This window comes from Lathyrus oleraceus, chromosome 1 (assembly GCF_024323335.1).
Source record: "Lathyrus oleraceus cultivar Zhongwan6 chromosome 1, CAAS_Psat_ZW6_1.0, whole genome shotgun sequence".
Classification (NCBI taxonomy): Eukaryota; Viridiplantae; Streptophyta; class Magnoliopsida; order Fabales; family Fabaceae; genus Lathyrus; species Lathyrus oleraceus.
In genome coordinates this window covers 299,757,716-299,778,681 of record NC_066579.1, presented here as the reverse complement: position 1 = coordinate 299,778,681, position 20,966 = coordinate 299,757,716, and the positions used below count along the sequence as shown (strand labels likewise).

General features: G+C 35.9%; 2 protein-coding genes and 1 long non-coding RNA gene across 21 annotated transcripts; all 3 read right to left on the bottom strand.

Annotated features, from left to right (window-relative positions):
- Positions 1-200: 200 nt before the first annotated feature.
- LOC127131526 (transcription termination factor MTEF1, chloroplastic) lies at positions 201-3,380 on the bottom strand. 19 transcript variants are annotated; one of them, XM_051060462.1, is made up of 7 exons: positions 2,453-3,380; positions 1,702-1,731; positions 1,537-1,623; positions 1,195-1,321; positions 1,015-1,129; positions 783-933; positions 201-616 (listed from the first exon to the last, which is right to left on the bottom strand). In XM_051060462.1, exons 1-3 carry the CDS (start codon positions 3,311-3,313, stop codon positions 1,537-1,539), a joined length of 978 nt encoding a protein of 325 aa, XP_050916419.1. In that variant the 5' UTR covers positions 3,314-3,380; the 3' UTR covers positions 201-616; positions 783-933; positions 1,015-1,129; positions 1,195-1,321. The 19 variants fall into 19 exon arrangements, with proteins under 19 accessions (XP_050916419.1, XP_050916411.1, XP_050916400.1 ...); XM_051060454.1 differs by having other exon boundaries at positions 1,217-1,321; XM_051060443.1 differs by having other exon boundaries at positions 1,224-1,321.
- Positions 3,381-3,949: 569 nt separating this feature from the next.
- On the bottom strand, positions 3,950-5,795 carry LOC127131627 (uncharacterized). Its single transcript, XR_007806512.1, has 2 exons — positions 4,298-5,795; positions 3,950-4,216 (listed from the first exon to the last, which is right to left on the bottom strand). It is a non-coding gene; the product is annotated as an uncharacterized LOC127131627 (long non-coding RNA).
- Positions 5,796-6,199: 404 nt separating this feature from the next.
- Positions 6,200-19,425, bottom strand: LOC127104036 (uncharacterized). The gene is made up of 9 exons (XM_051041257.1): positions 19,390-19,425; positions 19,112-19,276; positions 16,254-18,097; positions 15,950-16,199; positions 6,898-6,975; positions 6,697-6,806; positions 6,485-6,563; positions 6,322-6,386; positions 6,200-6,209 (listed from the first exon to the last, which is right to left on the bottom strand). The coding sequence occupies exons 1-9, from the start codon at positions 19,423-19,425 to the stop codon at positions 6,200-6,202; spliced, it is 2,637 nt and encodes an 878-aa protein (XP_050897214.1).
- Between the last annotated feature and the right edge of the window lie 1,541 nt (positions 19,426-20,966).

The window sequence follows — 20,966 nt, the reverse complement described above, 5'->3', positions numbered from 1 at the left end:
ATTTATATCTACTTTAATTTGAATAAGAGTTCTACCGTTAAAGGTTTGATCACTTAACAAGTTCTAGAGGAAATTCATCGTTAAAGGTTTGATCACTTAACAAGTTCCAGAGGAAATTCACAAAGAACTGATATTAACAATTACATTAATTAATGATAAATGTTGTATCTTTATGTGCCTTATTCACTTTATTACATTAATGAATCAGAATTAGAATGACCTTTCATTTTCCAACTGCATTAGAAACTTTGATTGAACAATTGCACAAACATGTTATGTTAACTTGAATAAAAACAAAAACTGAGAAAAGACACATTTTTCTGTACACAAATAGTCAAAAGCTACTAACACAACTAAAATCCCTCTATCTTGACTAGCTCAATACATTTAATTGTAGTTTTCTTAGCGAAAATTGCCTCCTTCACTATAGTTATTGAAAAGTCGTTCCCCTGTCGTTGCCGTCCATAGAACAATGCTACTCACTTTAGATTTCTCTACCTTTGTCTTCCGGATGCAATGCAGATATCTACAATGGTCTCTGCTTCGTCAAATCATGTGGATATATATCCTTGTTGATGTGCATTTCTCTTTGGAGAGGCATCATTTCTTCTCCTACCTATTTTAAGAAACATGTATTAGACATATAGAGCATGCTTTGGAAACAACACAATGAGTTTTACTAAAAATTTTAAACACAGCCAGTGATACAAAATACATTCAATGAATATGTTGTAGGAGATAACTTATTGAAGCCAATTTAAGTTAACATCAACATGGGATACCTCTATCTTCCTTCATATTGGGAAATCTTGATTCATGTCAATGATCATTCTTCTTCTCTGCTCAATTGGTTCTTTGGTAAATTCCAATTTATTAACAGGATCATGAAGGACAATATTATGGTTGTAATTGTCTGCATCAGTTGCATTTTTCCTAGTAAATAAGCAGAGGTTAACAGTTTGAAGATATTCAAGGATTCAAGTGGCCTGGATGAATAGACAATAGTCAATGTACCTTGCTATTAAGACATGAGTCCTATCTTTCGCCACACAATCCATAAGGCCTATTTCTGACTGATGTTGCAGGCACTTTAATGGCGAGTGGTAAACCTTTGCAATTTTTTCAAAACCTGCATTTTAGTGCAAGTAAATATTGTTAGTAGTACATTAAGGGATAATGACTTAAGCAATGTACCTAATTCTTTGTAGTTTCATACCGCATACCCTAACTCGAACAACATACCGAAGAGAATTGCGAGCTCTGATTATAGTTGAAATTGAAACCCTTCATTTTGTTCATGGACTGTGATGCGTTTCATGGACTGAGATATATAAGAAATGAATATTAGAGCAGTGACTATGATCACAATACTACACAGATGCCAAGAAGTGTAATTTTGTGGATATAAAATATTTGCACCAACACCTTACTAATGTGATAGCAGCAAACAAGTACTATTAGGAGAGAAACAAGATAGCAACAAATCAGTGTTAGCGAGATAGCAGTGAACAATATCGTAAGTTGTTAAGTAGTTACCTAAATAATCTTGAACAGTGCAACATTACTAGAGAACAAAAAATAAACAAGTTGTATCCTATATATACAAAATTCATCTTTGAATATCTGCATAGAAAGAGTAACCAACATTCATTCAAGCAGGGGAAAAAGGTGAAACCATCAAAGGGAATGAATCATATGTACCATCAGGATGCTGGTCTCCAAATTGTATGACTGCATCCAACCAAAACCAAATTAAAAATAGAAACATTAATTGCAAGATTAAGAGAATAAAATAAACTTATTAGGTTTGTTCTACAAGAACTACTGTTAGGAACAGGTGTGCTGACAGCAGGTAAAGTTGCATCCTAACAGACCTCATCTGCTTGAGTGTCAATCCAGACAAATTAATCTTTAACCTTTTCTTATTAACTGTTTTTTTTAAATTGTAAATTATTATTTTTATACATTGTTCTCACTCTAAAATCTTGCCAAAAAAAGCTGTAAGATGATATTCAACCAACCAAATGTGTTTGTTATAATATAAACCATTTTAAGTTGTAAATCAATATTAATGTATGCATAGTTGTCTGGTACTGAGTTACAGTCATGGAAAAATGAACATAAAGCCAACTTGAACATCATTTAATTTAATTTTCAATATGACTGCAAGGCAATACATTTACTGAATTAACTTGCAGCGTAGTCAAGCAAGCATTATCACATAAGGGAATCCATTATACATGATTCAGTAAACATCACATATTCATGGTTATTCAGTTCTTTCTCTAACACAACTTACTAGCTTGCACATACCATTTGTTATAATCTAACAAAACAGTGACTATTACATTTCACTCATCCTACAAAAAAACAACTACAATTACCCTTATATTCCCTCAGGTTCCCTTAACCGCAATTCAAACAACATAGAATCAAACGCGCCATCACTAACCCGCAACATCTCTTGCAGAGGAAGCGACAATCCAAGCCGAACTAGCTCTGCGTGCCGCGGCTTAATCCTCTTTTCCAAGCTAAAACTGAAATACTGAGGAAACCTCTTCAACTCAGCAACATCACCATTCATCTCATTCAAGAAAAAATCAACTTTAGGAATCAAATTGTTATTTACACTAAGAGTCAACAACCCAGGAGACCTAACAATCATATTCGAAACCTCCACACGTGTGAACCCCAAACCCATCAAAAACTCAACTTTAGGCAAAAGGGTATCCTCAACACTCGAAACCAAAAGCAATGTGGTTTGGCACGTGAGAGAGTGAGGCCCAACAAACCCTAATTCCCTCAAAAAATAAAGTGCAGGTCTTAATCGAGTCTCTATGCAACTCACCAACAACCTAGGACACCGCAAGATTGATTTTTGAACATCATGGTAAGGAATGTTAACCTCGTTGAGAAGAAAATCGAGAAGGGGGTAAATGTCGTTGTGTGGTTCGCACGTGAGAAGTGAAGGAAGCATGTCGAGGATTCGACCCATTTCGCTTCTGTGTATGCCAATTGATGAAAGACATTGTTCAACCGATTTTAGGGTTCGTAGAGGACAAGTTCGGAGTGTAGGGTTTAGTTTGAAGGCTTTTTCTGGGTTTACTTTGAGTTTCAGGAGGTATAGAACTTTTTCCCGGAAGATTATGCCACGGTTTGGAGTGGTGGTTATTGGTTGGTGAGAAAATTGAGCAATTGGTTTGAGGATTTGATGGGATAAGGTGTTTTTGGGATTGAAATTAGGGCTTATGAAGGGTTTGGGAATTGGGTTTTGGGAGAAGAAGAATTTGGGATATAGTTCAATTATCGCCATGTGGTTGAAGAAGACGATGTTGATGGCTCCTCCTATATTCGAGCAAATCAAAAACGACAATCGTTTTGTTTTTCTGAAATTATGTCGGTTATTGGGCTTGAATTGTTTAGTCCATTACAATAAGCTTGTTTTTGTCCAAGCTTTTCTTTAAAAAAAAAGTATTTTTTTAATTAAATATGTCGGAGATTCTAATAAATATACCATAATTTAATGAGATTAAAGGCAGTGCACTTTCAATGAAAACTTGTTTTACACCATCGTCCAATAGAATTATAACATTCTGCCATGTCATACCAGTATTTAAAACTAAATGTGTGATTTGGCAGGATGCACGTCTCTCATTGGTTGACAGCGTAAAAATATTTTACACTGTCAGGGCATAGTCTTTTTTCTCCAATTGAATTTGATTTTGTTTTCTCAAATTCACTATGATTAGCCTAACCGAATAAATAATTGAGTTACTGTGGTAAAACTTAGTGGCGGAGGTTTCCAGATTATATATTAAGCTCGCAGCTACTGTGGTAAAATTAAGTGGCGGAGGATGCTTCAAAACTGCCGCAACTCTACCACAAGTTGCAGCTACAGAAAGTACTCTATAAGTCCAGGTATATTTCTAATAAATGATAGATAACAAGCTAAACAACATGCACCTAAACTTCATAGGACTAAACAACCACAATATACAAACACCGGGAATCAGACAAAATCACTTCAATCCAATTCTTGGTGTAACACATATTGACAAAGAAAAAGGAAGTGAAAGCAACAAACAATATTGTAAGTTCTTGAGTAGTTACCTAAATAATCTTGAACATTGCAACATTACCAGAAAACAAAAAACCATTAGTTGGGAAATGACAAACTTTTAACTTTTTATTTCAAACAAGTTGCATCTCTGAATATCTGCATAGAGAGAGTAACCAACATTCATTCAACCAAGGGAAAAAGGTGAATCCATCAAAATGAATGAAATATATATTTTACCTTTGAGTTCCATCTGAATGCCATACAACCTAACATACTCGTCACCTTGAGTACAAATCCAGACAATGTAATCTTCAACCTTTTCTTATCTTCATTGCTTCTCATATTTACCACAGAATCATAACTAGTAAGAATCATAAAAGCATGCTTACGTGACCCATAAGCTATAATCCATATTAAGATCCCACACCTTCTCCATTGTCACAAAATAGTTGTTAATTCCATAATCCATCCAACCAAACAAGCATATAACAATTGATAGAGACAAAACGAAACAAAGCCTAATAGACTAATATTTTAACATGAATATCTACCGTTATTCAGCATCTGTTCACAACTATAAAACTGGACATTTGCAAGGACAAAAGCATAGTTCTAAATATTCACAAACAACACATACATATACGGTGTAACACATATTGACACAAAGAATAAAAGAAAAGATAGACAAAAAAACAGGTTTGCACACAAAGACAGAGCACATATATGTTTTATGTAGAACCTATACTAACAAACAAAACTCCAACACACATGATGTATCATAGGTAACAGCAACCCAACAAAAACTTACCTCAGAGGGCTTGAAGGAATGTCCGGTAATCCAAGGGAATCAAACCTAAACATGGAAAATCATCAAACCAAAACATGGAAAATAACAAAAGAAAGGAAACATTTTTATAAATCAACAACACTCTATATATGAAAATTAAACATTGGCGCGACAAAGTGGACAAGTTTTCTTAATGTTGATCCATTTTTGAATGCAGTCGGTATGAAAATCATGAGAGCAGCGCAGCCGAATTGGCATGGAAGAACCATTAGACAAGTTAACAAGACAAATGCAACAAATGGATTGAGCATCTGTTGTTGATGTTGTGACATGTTGACAAGTATCTTGAGCACCAGAAGCTCTAGTATTTTGAACACCCATCACCGCCGGAGAAGCTCGAGTACCATTGTGGTGGTGGTGGTGGTTGTGGTGGGGATGACCCGTTTGATGATGAATCCTTGATCTTCTTGGAACATTGCCGATAGGAAAGTCATAGAGAACAGTTTCATCTACCACAGACACTGTTGGTGAAGTTAATCTTGATGAAACACTGTTGTGGTTGTGAGACATTAATCTTGTTGGAACATTGTTGGTGATACGAGAATCAAAGAGAAGAGGTTGATCGATCACAGACCCAGGTGGTGTTCTTGTTGGGTGGTGGTTGTGAGACATGGTACGAGAATCAAAGAGAACATACACAGGTAACATGTTGTGGCGGTGATGTTGTTGACCTAAATCAACGATAGCAACATCATCTACAATTGAAAGTGGTATCAACATTCTTGTAACCGCAAACAACACAAATTCACAGAATTGATCGCAGAGAGAGTGTGTTGAATTAGAGAGAGACAGTGGAGAGAGAGTGAATGAATGTTAGAGATAGCGGGAATGCTAATTTATATAGAAGCTATTGTCACTTTTTTGTGACCGTTTGGTTATTAGAAGAAACAAATCCTCAAGGAAAAACAATTTTTTAAAGGATTTTTCATTAATGAAAAAGATATTTAAGGATATTATCATTAATGAAGCAAATAAGATATTTAAGGATATTATCATTAATGAAGCAAATAAGATATTTAAGGATATTATCATTAATTAGCGTTCAGACGGGCACTCCCGTGCCCGTCTGCCCGCTTTTTTTAATGCGCACAGCGTAGAGGAAAATAAATATTTGTTTTCTTTTTATGAGGTTTTTACTGTAGGTCGCATTAAAAATAATATTAATATATTTTGAAAACGGTAAATAAAGATATTCAAAATTATATCGAAACATGCAAAGTAATATTGATACTGTGTAATCAATGACGTTCTTTAAGAGGAATGCCGAACATGAAATCTCTATTCGCAGTATTTTATTTTTCCCTGCAATTTTTTTCCGTAGTAAAGAAAAAATGTAAGACTCTTAAATTAGATTTTTTTTAAAGAAAAAGATAGTAAAAATAATAGTAAGTAGTGTAATATAGCTTTTGCTTACCTTATAAAGATTCGAATCAATTCTTCGTACATCCCTTTATCAATGCGCTCTTGAGATTTAAAAAACTACAAATACATGATGAAATGTCATATTATAAAAGAAATACATTCAAAACACTTGACTCGTTTGAATATAATATGGTTTATTGCGACTCAAATAATACCTGGAGAATGGAGATACTTTGTTTTAGTCTAGATTTCGTAGAACAACAATTATGACTTGTTTCTGAATTACCTGAATTTCTGGTAAATAAGGAAAAAAATGGACTTAGTAAATATACATGGTTTTATTTATATAAACCACAAATAGCAGTTAAATTCATGCATTCAAAAATAATCTAGAGTAAATATATTCTTAAATGAATTAAATAAAAACCTCTCCATCCTTTGAGATATTATTTCTCTTTTCACCATTTTCCAAAGTTGTGTTTTATCTGTTATCACCGTGGAGCTCCAACCGATGGAGTAAATTTTCAAACGTTTGACCTGTTTCAATGAGGATGATAAAAATGTTAGTGAAAGAGTGATGAAAGTGCAAGAATTTTTTTTATACGTATTACGGAAAAGATAAATACACCTTATTGTCGAGTTTGCCGATGGATGAAATACTTTGTTCATCCTTCCACGTGTTCCATTTATCTTCAAAGTCTGTTATCTAAAATTTATTGTATAAGAATAGTGAGAATAACTATCACCCCATTTATATCTAACATAAAAGCATAAAATAAATGATTAAGTATAACTTACTTTCATGTCGAAGCAAGTTTCAACATTCTTTCGTCTCAACTCCCTACATAATTGGAAGATTTCATCGTGTTCTAGTTTGGATGTATATTAAAGCAAAAGAAAATTATATTTAGTTATTATCTATCTATGATATAAATAATACAATATAAGCTTGGTATGTCGTGAAACCAAAATGGGAATCAATGTAACACCCTTCTAAAATACCCCAAATATTTAATTAAAACAACAAATATATATATCAGAGTAGATATGCAATTAAGGGTGTCACACAATCACTTCACACCATTCACCAAAATAACTGTCATGCTCTTTATTTAATCAAAATAAACATTGCATAATTCGCAGCGGATAGAAATCAAATCAATCATGCAAAACATGTAACACATTACATGTAAACTGGTTCAACAACCAACAACAAAACAATTAAAACATCCCTTCCCGATGTTACATCTACCAGAGCATGACCCACTAAGGAACTACACTAGACTCCAAGTACTAGCTCCTACTCAATCACTGCTCGTTACCTGAAAAATAGTTGTAAGGGTGAGTTCCTCAATCGATATAATAAGCATTATAAAATATCATGCAATGTTAAGTGATTTAACACATTTCATCACCCAAATCAGATTACACATTCAGCAACGGCAATATCAACTCAATCATACTCAACATCAACACAACACACAACATACATCACACGTATAATACTGGAATACATCCATTCATATCATACGCCATACATACATTATGCAATGAGACTCCATGCATGCGGTACCGACTATTCGTGAACATATAGTTCAACCTCACCGATCAAATCCAGATACGGCTACCAAGCCCACTAGTCCCACTCATTTGAGACCTAGTGACTCACTCACTAATTCCTCACCATGGGAATTAGCTACCACCCCAAGGGCCATGCTATGCACGCTAATTCACCTAGCATGCAAACATCAACAACAGTCCATAATGACTAACTCACTAATTCCTCACCATGGGAATTAGCTACCACCATAAAGGCCACAATATGCATGCTAAATCACCTAGCAATGCAAAATCATCAACAATAATCCACAATGGACATATGCTCACACTCTAAGCCATAAACAGTCCATTCACAATTGCATACATAACATATACATTCACAGCATTATGCATACCATCATACATCATCAACATATTTATCACATAATCATATCATGTCATGCCACATAATCAATCATAGTATTAGCACACTCTACTAATACCTACACTGCTCAACACAACGGGAAACGATCCCTATTATATCATACATCAGCTAAATTACATTACTCAGCTGAACAACCAAAAACTGCACAACAACAGCACAGAAAAATCACAATTCTGCCCATACGCGTATTGCCTAGTCCCATACGCGTATGGCCCATCTCCTGACCAAATCCCATACGCGTAACACCATCTCATACGCGTATGCTACGCGTATCACTTCCCCATACGCGTACCAACAGAGACCAAACCACGTTCAAAACATCATCTTCCTCATCCATACGCGTATTGCCTAGTGCCATACGCGTACCAGACCATCCCATACGCGTATTGCCTAGTGCCATACGCGTATGACCAGAAACCAGATTTCCAGATCTGCTATGGTTTTCTCTGCTACGAGATCTCTCCAATTCAACCTCCCACAGTCCAATTTTACACAGTATTCGCTCATACCATTTAACACGAATCATACCCTATTCAATTTCACAAATTCTAACATTATTCCATCTAACCCTTACGAATTTCTTCAATTATAATCCAATTTTCGTTCATCCAATATTTCACAAATTTCAGCATACATCATTCTAATCAGAGTCAAATCAATGGTTTATCACTACCCATTACATGTTATCCCATAATACCCATTAAACGATGATAAACCCCCCTTACCTGAGTTAATCCGGCAATCCTTCAGCTTCAAGCTCTTCCTCTCTTCAACCCTTGTTCTCTGGCTCTTTTTCCCTTTCTCCACTTTAGAGTCGTTTTTCTGTATTCACGTGAAAAACTCTCTTTTACCAAATGGGACCTTTTCTAATTCCAACTTTTATTCCAATAATAATAATCCAATAATATTCCAATTATTTAATTAAAATAATAAATATACTAATAATAATATATATGAATGGTTTATCTTTTAAATAATACCCTCTCATTCATATTATCATCATAATATACTATTAAACTTAAATTAAATAATTATCTTATTTTATCGGGGTGTTACAACTCTCCCCCACTAAAAGAGTTTTCGTCCTCGAAAACATACCTCAAACGAATAACTCCGGATAAGACTCCTTCATCTGACTCTCAAGTTCCCAAGTCACATTGCCACCTGCTGGTCCTCCCCAAGCTACCTTTACCAAAACAATCTCTTTACCCCGCAACCGCTTCAACTCTCGATCCTCGATCCTCATAGGTGATGTTTCAACAGTCAGGTTATCTCTCACCTGTACATCATCTACTTGGACCACATGCGACGGATCAGGAATGTACCTCCTCAACTGAGACACATGAAAAACCTCATGCAAATTCGCAAGTGGCGGCGGTAAAGCGATACGATAGGCTACCTCCCCTATCCTCTCCAAAATCTGATAAGGACCAATAAATCGAGGTGTCAACTTCTTCGACTTCAAAGCTCGACCAACCCCAGTTATCGGAGTAACACGAAGAAACACATGATCTCCCTCTTGAAACTCAAGTGACTTCCTCCTCTTGTCGTGATAACTCTTCTGACGACTCTGAGCAATCCTCATCTTCTCCTGAATCATCTTAATCTTTTCCGTAGTTTGTTGAACAATCTCTAGTCCAACCACAACACTCTCACCGGACTCATACCAACATAAAGGTGTCCGACATCTCCTACCATACAAAGCTTCAAACGGTGCCATACCAATGCTCGAATGAAAACTATTGTTGTAGGTAAACTCAATCAAAGGCAAATAACAATCCCAAGCACCTCCCTTTTCCAAAACACAAGCCCTCAAAAGATCCTCCAGTGACTGAATCGTCCTCTCAGTCTGACCATCAGTCTGCGGATGATATGCAGAACTCAATCTCAGCTTAGTTTCCAAAGCCCTCTGCAAACCTTCCCAAAACTTCGATGTAAATCTAGGATCTCTGTCCGAAACAATACTCGACGGAATACCATGCAAACTTACAATTCTCTCAATATACAACTCAGCTAATCTCTCTAACGGATAATCCATTCTGATCGGAATGAAATAAGCCGAGTTCGTCAATCTATCAACAATCACCCAAATAGCTTCAAAATTCTTAATTGTCCTCGGTAACCCAGAAACAAAATCCATACTGATACTATCCCACTTCCACTCTGGAATAGCCAACGGTTGCATTAGCCCAGACGGCTTCTGATGCTCAATCTTTGACTTCTGACAAGTCAAACAGGAATAAACAAAACTCGCAATTTCTCTTTTCATTCCCGGCCACCAAAATAACTTTTTCAAATCATGATACATCTTCGTAGCTCCAGGATGAATACTCAAGCCACTACGATGTCCTTCCTCAAGAATACTCTTCTTAAGTTCGGTAACATCCGGAATACACACCCGATTGCCAAATTTCAAAACACCATTCTCATCAACTCTGAATTCACCACCTTGACCTTGATTCACTAGAGTCAACTTATCAACCAAAAGCACATCGGATTTCTGACCCTCTCTAATCTCATCCAGAATACCACTCGTTAACTTCAACATTCCCAATTTAACACTATTGTGAGTACTCTCACATACCAAACTCAAGTCTCTAAACTGCTCAATTAAATCCAATTCCTTAACCATTAACATAGACATATGCAATGATTTCCGACTCAATGCATCGGCCACTACGTTTGCTTTACCCGGATGGTAATTCAAACCAAAGTCATAATCCTTCAGAAACTCTAACCATCTCCTCTGTCTCATATTCAGCTCTTTCTGATCAAACAAATACTTTAAGCTTTTATGGTCACTGAAAACCTCGAATCTTGACCCGTACAAATAATGCCTCCATAACTTCAGAACAAATACCACAGCTGCCAACTCTAAATCGTGTGTCGGATAGTTCCTCTCATGAACCTTCAGTTGTCTCGAAGCATAAGCTACAACCTGCTTATTCTGCATCAAAACACCACCCAAACCCAACAATGAAGCATCACAGTAAGCCTCAAATGGTTCTGACGGACTCGGTAATATCAGAATAGGAGCAGTAGTTAACCTTCTCTTTAACTCTTGGAAACCTTCTTCACATTTTGAGTCCCAAACAAACGCTTGCCCCTTTCTAGTCAACATCGTCAATGGTAACGCCAGCTTAGAAAATCCCTCAATGAACTTCCTATAATAACCAGCCAAACCAAGGAAACTTCGAATCTCAGCAACAGACTTCGGAGCTTCCCACTTAGATACCGCTTCTATCTTAGAAGGATCAACAGCAACACCACCTCTTGAAATCACATGACCAAGAAAACTAACCTCTTCTAACCAAAATTCACACTTGGATAGTTTAGCAAATAATTTCTTTTCTCGTAGAACTCCTAAAACCACTCTCAAATGCTCAGCATGCTCTTTTTTAGATTTCGAATACACCAAAATGTCATCAATAAACACCACAACAAACTTATCTAGGTACGGATGAAAAATCCTATTCATATACTCCATAAATACTCCCGGTGCATTAGTCACACCAAAAGGCATTACATAATACTCATAATGTCCATACCTTGTTCTGAAAGCAGTCTTCTGAATATCCTCAGTTTTCACACGTATCTGATGATACCCAGATCTCAAATCTATTTTGCTGAACACACTCGCACCAAACAACTGATCCATCAAATCATCAATCCTCGGCAAAGGATACCGATTCTTGATCGTCACTTTATTCAGTTGCTTGTAGTCCACACACAACCTCATAGTACCTTCTTTCTTCTTAACCAATAACACTGGTGCACCCCACGGTGACACACTCGGACGAATAAATTTCTTATCCAACAGATCTTCCAACTGACTCTTCAATTCAGTTAACTCAACAGCAGACATACGATACGGAGCCATCGATATCGGCCTAGTACCAGGTACCAAATCAATCGAGAACTCAACTTCACGCTCTGGTGGTAATTCATTCACTTCTTCCGGAAATACATCAGGAAAATCACACACCACGGCTAGATCGCAAATCACCAGTTTATCTTTAGCCTCCAAAGTCGCTAACAGCATAAACAACTCTGCCCCATCTGCTACTGCCTCATTCACCTGCCTCGCTGATAGAAACAAATCCTTTCCTTCCTCAATCTCAGGAAAGATCACAGTCTTATCAAAACAGTTGATATAAACTCGGTTAACCACCAACCAGTTCATACCCAGAATAACATCAATCTGCACTAGTGGAAGACACACTAGGTCCATCCCAAAGTCTCTACCAAAAATACTCAAAGGACAATTTAAACAAACTGAAGTAGTAGTCACTGAACCCTTCGCAGGAGTATCAATCACCATACTTCCATGCATCTCAGATATCTCTAATTTAAGTTTCACAGCACAATCCAAAGATATAAAGGAATGAGTCGCACCTGTGTCAATAATAGCTACAAGAGGAAAGCCATTAATGTAACACGTACCTCGGATCAAACGATCATCTGCAGAAGTCTCAGAACCCGATAAAGCAAAGACCTTGCCTCCCGACTGGTTCTCCTTCTTCGGCTTAGGACACTGTGGACTAATATGACCCACTTCTCCACAGTTGAAACAAGTCACAGTCTTCAACCGGCACTCTGCAGCCAAGTGACCACCTTTTCCACACTTGAAACACTTCTTCTCATTACTGGTACACTCATGGATACGATGTCCAGCCTGACCACATCTGAAACACTTAGCAGGGGCACTGGAGTCTCCCCCACTAGGCCTCTTCATCCCACTCTGTCTCTGGAAACCTTTGCCAGCTGCATACGGTTTCCCACGATCATTCTGATTCTTGCCTTTTCTATCAACCCTTTGTTGATAGCTCTCCGCTCTGGCCTTGGTATCCTGTTCAAAAATTCTGCAGCAATCAACCAAGTCAGAAAACACTCTAATCCGCTGATACCCAATAGCCTACTTGATCTCGGGACGTAACCCGTTCTCAAACTTCACACATTTTGAAAATTCCCCAGTAGCCTCATCATAGGGAGTGTAATACTTCGACAGCTCTATGAACTTAGCAGCATACTCAGTAACAGACCGATTGCCCTGCTTCAATTCCAAGAACTCTATCTCTTTCTTTCCTCTGACATCCTCTGGAAAGTACTTCCTCAGGAATCTCTCTCTGAACACAGCCCAAGTGATCTCAGCATTCCCAGCAGATTCCAACTCAGTGCGGGTAGCAACCCACCAATCATCTGCTTCCTCTGACAGCATATGCGTACCGAACCTGACCTTCTGGTTATTGGCACACTCAGTCACTCGGAAGATTCTCTCGATCTCCTTCAACCACTTCTGAGCACCATCTGGATCGTATGCTCCCTTGAACATTGGAGGATTGTTCTTCTGGAACTCACTCAGTTGACGAGCAGCTCCCATTCCCACAACATTCGGATTTCCCCCAAGTACTCCAGCTAGCATACCCAGAGCCTCAGCAATCGCAGCATCGTCTCTACCTCTTCCAGCCATCTCTATTCTGAGAACCCAACAAGATAAAACAATAAGTACTGATAGGGTTACACAACACCTATCCCGTACAGGGAAAACAGAATAATTACGACTCGACTCGACCGACTATGCTCTGATACCACTAATGTAACACCCTTCTAAAATACCCCAAATATTTAATTAAAACAACAAATATATATATCAGAGTAGATATGCAATTAAGGGTGTCACACAATCACTTCACACCATTCACCAAAATAACTGTCATGCTCTTTATTTAATCAAAATAAACATTGCATAATTCGCAGCGGATAGAAATCAAATCAATCATGCAAAACATGTAACACATTACATGTAAACTGGTTCAACAACCAACAACAAAACAATTAAAACATCCCTTCCCGATGTTACATCTACCAGAGCATGACCCACTAAGGAACTACACTAGACTCCAAGTACTAGCTCCTACTCAATCACTGCTCGTTACCTGAAAAATAGTTGTAAGGGTGAGTTCCTCAATCGATATAATAAGCATTATAAAATATCATGCAATGTTAAGTGATTTAACACATTTCATCACCCAAATCAGATTACACATTCAGCAACGGCAATATCAACTCAATCATACTCAACATCAACACAACACACAACACACATCACACGTATAATACTGGAATACATCCATTCATATCATACGCCATACATACATTATGCAATGAGACTCCATGCATGCGGTACCGACTATTCGTGAACATATAGTTCAACCTCACCGATCAAATCCAGATACGGCTACCAAGCCCACTAGTCCCACTCATTTGAGACCTAGTGACTCACTCACTAATTCCTCACCATGGGAATTAGCTACCACCCCAAGGGCCATGATATGCACGCTAATTCACCTAGCATGCAAACATCAACAACAGTCCATAATGACTAACTCACTAATTCCTCACCATGGAAATTAGCTACCACCATAAAGGCCACAATATGCATGCTAAATCACCTAGCAATGCAAAATCATCAACAATAATCCACAATGGACATATGCTCACACTCTAAGCCATAAACAGTCCATTCACAATTGCATACATAACATATACATTCACAGCATTATGCATACCATCATACATCATCAACATATTTATCACATAATCATATCATGTCATGCCACATAATCAATCATAGTATTAGCACACTCTACTAATACCTACACTGCTCAACACAACGGGAAACGATCCCTATTATATCATACATCAGCTAAATTACATTACTCAGCTGAACAACCAAAAACTGCACAACAACAGCACAGAAAAATCACAATTCTGCCCATACGCGTATTGCCTAGTCCCATACGCGTATGGCCCATCTCCTGACCAAATCCCATACGCGTAACACCATCTCATACGCGTATGCTACGCGTATCACTTCCCCATACGCGTACCAACAGAGACCAAACCACGTTCAAAACATCATCTTCCTCATCCATACGCGTATTGCCTAGTGCCATACGCGTACCAGACCATCCCATACGCGTATTGCCTAGTGCCATACGCGTATGACCAGAAACCAGATTTCCAGATCTGCTATGGTTTTCTCTGCTACGAGATCTCTCCAATTCAACCTCCCACAGTCCAATTTTACACAGTATTCGCTCATACCATTTAACACGAATCATACCCTATTCAATTTCACAAATTCTAACATTATTCCATCTAACCCTTACGAATTTCTTCAATTATAATCCAATTTTCGTTCATCCAATATTTCACAAATTTCAGCATACATCATTCTAATCAGAGTCAAATCAATGGTTTATCACTACCCATTACATGTTATCCCATAATACCCATTAAACGATGATAAACCCCCCTTACCTGAGTTAATCCGGCAATCCTTCAGCTTCAAGCTCTTCCTCTCTTCAACCCTTGTTCTCTGGCTCTTTTTCCCTTTCTCCACTTTAGAGTCGTTTTTCTGTATTCACGTGAAAAACTCTCTTTTACCAAATGGGACCTTTTCTAATTCCAACTTTTATTCCAATAATAATAATCCAATAATATTCCAATTATTTAATTAAATTAATAAATATACTAATAATAATATATATGAATGGTTTATCTTTTAAATAATACCCTTTCATTCATATTATCATCATAATATACTATTAAACTTAAATTAAATAATTATCTTATTTTATCGGGGTGTTACAATCAACGTGTGAGCAATTTTTTCAATGTACTTAATAAATACCTGCGGGTGCGATAAAAGAATTTGTTTGTAGACTACATTTTTTGTGTAGTCACCATCTTCTCCTTTCAATTTTCCTTCCCTGGTTAAAACTCTTGTTGTAGTCTGTGAAACACCCCTGGATAAAGCCACATATAACTGTCCATGACTAAAAACATGTCGTGGAAGATATATTCCAACATTTGGAATGGTTTGTTCTTGTGATTTATTTATTGTAATTGCAAAACTTAGTCGCACAGGAAACTGCTTTCTACTAAGGACAAAAGGCAGTCCATCACTTGCAGATGTTTTTATTTTAATTCTAGGCAAAAAAGCATGTTTTCCTGCGTTGCTTCCTGTCATGATTTCCACATCCAACATATTCATAAATAAACCACGACATAATAACCGGGTCCCATTACACAATCCATATCTAGGATCTAGATTTCGTAACAACATCAATGGTGCATCCTTTTTTATCTTTAGAATATGAGGTGGCAAACTACCTTGTGCAATTGAGTTTAAGAATTCTTGCTGGTATAAATTATGATTATCTCCTTCAACCTCGTCAAACGATAACAAATTATGTTCTTCTCCTGGAAACTGATCGATAATCATATCATTCAATTTCTGGACATCATCATTTGTTGGTGTCAAAATAGCTCTTTGTACCATATATGGGGCATCCCAACCATGCAATTCTAGATCAGGAAAAATATGTTGGATAAGTACTTGTATGGAATGTTCACCTTCCCATGGGATTGCAATATGTAAAGGTAACCTCACCATGTCATCTGGTTTGGTAGGTTCGACACCATCACCAATGCGAATAAGAAATTCTGCAAACTCTTGATCATGCAATGATCGCATATTTTGACGCAAATGCAAAATCTTGGTATGATTCCATAAATGAGACTGAACAATACACGCTGAAATCATTTGTGCCTTAGTACCTTTTCTTACAACAGGAAGGACTTGACGAAAATCCCCCCCCATGATCAGAACTTTTCCACCAAATGGAGCATTGTTGCTACAAATGTCTTGTAATGATCGATCTAAGGCTTCCAAACAATTTTTGTTTGTCATTGGTGCTTCATCCCAAATTATTGCGGCAGCAACTCTAATGAGATTTGCAAGATCCTTTTGCTTTTCAATACCACAAATGGAACTCGGTTGAATATCAATAGGTATCTTAAATCGAGAGTGTGTAGTCCTACCATCGGGTAACAATGTTGCAGCTATACCAGATGATGCAGTTGCTAAGACAATTTCTCCTCTACTTCTTAAACTTGCCATTAATGTTCTATAAAGGAATGTTTTACCTGTTCCTCCTGGACCATCAACAAAAAATACTCCACTGTGTTTTTGAACAATTACATTCATAATGGTGTTGAATGCAATCATTTGATCATTATTTAACATAGCAATAGATTCAATATCTTCATTGGGGATATCGATCGCTAACTCCTCTTGTATGATACTTGGAACTGCACCCCTGTCTATTGTATTAGGGGGTAAAGATGGGAGATCATAATCATCAATCTTTTTACCGTGCAGGTTTAAGAGTTCATTCAAGTCCTTCAACAACATATTAGTTAAGTTTGATTCCACAACATTGTTAGTTGTTTGATAATCCTCTACCATATGTGTAAAAAACTCATTCCAAAGGGCTCTAACATCAGTAGGTTCACAAAATATTAAAATTGTCACGAATAACCTTCGTAAAGCATATGGCATTCGGAGACTCGTAGCCTCAACCAAACAATCACGAATACTATGAACAGTCTCTAGAAATCCCCTATCCTCGGCTGATTTTTTGAATGTACTGAAAGTCATGCCATTATTTGTAAGAAGATACTCCCAGCTGGTTGGACCTGTGACATGCGATAACAACAGTCGCAAGTAAAACTTATCTCCCTCTGAAGGTGATACCGTATAGATTCTCCTGATAACTTTTCTTGTTGATCGCCTACGATGCCATTCCATATCCCGCTTGTTCCAACAATAATGCTCTGGAATCTCTCTATACAGATACTTTCTTGCTTGTGGATCTCGTAGATTCAATGCAAAGAATTGTGTGAGCATTGTTTTCGAGTTGCGTTCATTATTTAACACATCTGCAATTCGCTGATGATCATAAAAGCGCACTTGTGGAATTTGTTTATCTGTACTCTGTTGAAAAATCATTCTCAACATTCAAATCTCAAATTTCCCTCTAAACTTTCATTTTTCTACAATAATGCTTCTCTCCAAAATTAAAATTAAAGGTGGGATGGTTTTAAATTTCAAGTCATAGTCTTACTTGATTTTGTATTTTGAGTTTTGTTATGTCATAGGACTTTCAGGATATTAGTTGGCTTTGACTTTTGGATTCTGAAATCCTGCTAGGGCATTCTAGCTACTCATCTAAAACATGTCGGTGCCGAAACAAAAATGTTTGGATTGTTGATCCTAAGTTCATGGTCATGCAAATATAATATTGTCGTATCATGAGTAAAACTAAACCCTTTAAAATGAATAAAATGTTTTGATCTGATCAATTTATTTTGTCGTCTGATTGTTTTCTGTATTATTTTATTTATTCTGTTTGGCGTGAAGGGTCACCTACTCGCACTTTAGAACTTCAATTCTCTTCAATTGAACCATGGCTTGATGGAGGCAGGTTATGTTGACCATCCATCTATTTCTGGTTTGGAATCATCCGACAATGAACATAACTTATCAGTTTCAATGACAACAACAATAGATGCAGCAGGAAATCTTCTTATCGGTAAGCTTCTCTCTTATGACTATTATATATACCATAAATTTGGAAGCTTATATTCCAAAATTTAAGAGAGGCGATTCTGTATGTTGTTATAGGTTTTGACTATTTTTTGCATTATTATTATGTTTTCTTTTAAAAGAAAATATGTAGTGGCAGTCATTTGATCTCTTGTTTTCCTTTACATTTTTCATAAAATATAACAACCAATATGATTCTAGAAGCTGTGGACATGACAATCCACTAAATCAATTAAATATAATTAATTAAATTAATTAAAGAGTGATTATCCATTAACTAACTACCCTTCAAACATGGTGGCTAACCAATTCGAGGTTAAATGTTTCCAAAGCTATATATTTCATTAAGAATTCCTTTCTTATAAATTGATAAAGATTCAAGAATTAACATGTGAAACTAACCACATAGAGTGAATTTTCAATGCGGTCAACGCGAAGCACTTCCCCAAGATTTTCTGCACTATCTTGTATTTTTTTGGGTGCAGGATAAGGAAGTGAATAATATGAGTATGGGAGCTGGGTCTTTATTGATGTTAATTTGTTTACTTTCACTTTCAAAACATCTCCCTGCAACAGATAAATATTGAGCAAGTCAGTTAAGGGCATAAGAAATAGACCTACAATGAATCCTTATAATTATAATCAGATCAAGATTATGACAAAAAGATATCACATTTTACACAATCCATGACATTTTTTTGCAACAAAATATCCATAGTATAACTTCAGTCCTTATAAAAAGCTACATGAATATTCAATTGATTTCTGCGTCTTTCACAATTACCATTAATTAAGTCAAAAATTCAACAATGGAAGTTGATCTGATGACATATCCTTCATATTTAGAAATACATCACCGTGTTTCACCTTAGACAATAAGAACAACTATCTCTAACCTCACACATCTTAATATAACACCCATCACTCAATCCATCCATTCAAACAGACACTGCAATCCGTTTTAGGCCAAATTAAGTAAGTGATAAAACACAGAAAAAGAGTAATAGAAATCAAAACCTAAACCACATAATCCTCCATATATCAAAAAGTTAAATCAATGAACAATTTTCGTATTCATTTCAAACACACTCGTACCTCTTATTTCAAAATGAATTTGAGAAAATGATTTGGTTATGGAAGAGAGATATATAGTAAAAGAGGAAGGAGGCAAATGTGGGGTTGGTATGATTATGAATTTTTCTCCTAACTTTGGCGTGGAGAGAGAAAGAAAAAAATATTTTTATTTTTGAAATATGCAGTTATCATATATAGTGGTGTTGGAGGAAGTTATTTAGTATAGTTGATGTGTTGGAGGAAATTATTTGATGTGTTCATGGAGGTTACATATTTAATAAATGAGTTTTTTTTGTATTTTTTTTAATTTAATAATTGATAGTAATTGTAACAATTGTTAAAGGATAAAATTGGAAGAAAAAAAAAGGTCATACCAAAATCACCTATCCCCTTTATATATAGTTATAGATGAATGGTAAAATTAGAATTTTTCTCCCTACATATGCTAAAGTAATATCAACAAATTTCTAGATGAAATATGACTTCAAAACGCATCAATACACTGAGATTTAAGATCGGACGTCTCGAATAATTTTGAGATTATGTAATGCGATAATATTTAAAATAGATTTTCAATTTAAAAATGCATTTTTTAATAATATCTTTTATTTAAATTATAAATAAAATCAATAATATAAAAAAATATTTTCTTATAAATAACATAAAAAATATATATTTAATTAATTACATTAAAATACAACTTTAAAATAATAGTATTATCAATATTTTAGCTACATAAAAAACAATTATCTTTCAAACACTTTTTAAAATAAATTCATCAATCAAGTTTTCATAATCCACTAAGAAAAACCAAGTCTTAATAATGTATTTTCTCTAACAAATCATGCTTAATTTCTATCAATGTTAAACATATTCAAAATCATTGAGTATAATTCTTTTGTTTTTGAAATTGAGTTATTCTGTTAACGAAGAGTTTCGGTTTTGAAATTGAGTTAATTAATTAATTCTTTAACTTTTAATACACTTCTGTTATTCAAAATCAGACTTTTTAATTTATGAGACGACTAAGGAGAAATGAAAAAGAATAAAAAAGGAATTGAACCTAAAATATCTCTTAATTTCTTTTATCAAATATATAGAATTGAATTTAAATAAATATGAAATATTAAAGTTAAATCCAAAATAAAATTAAGAGATTATTAAAAATAGAATTACAAATTAA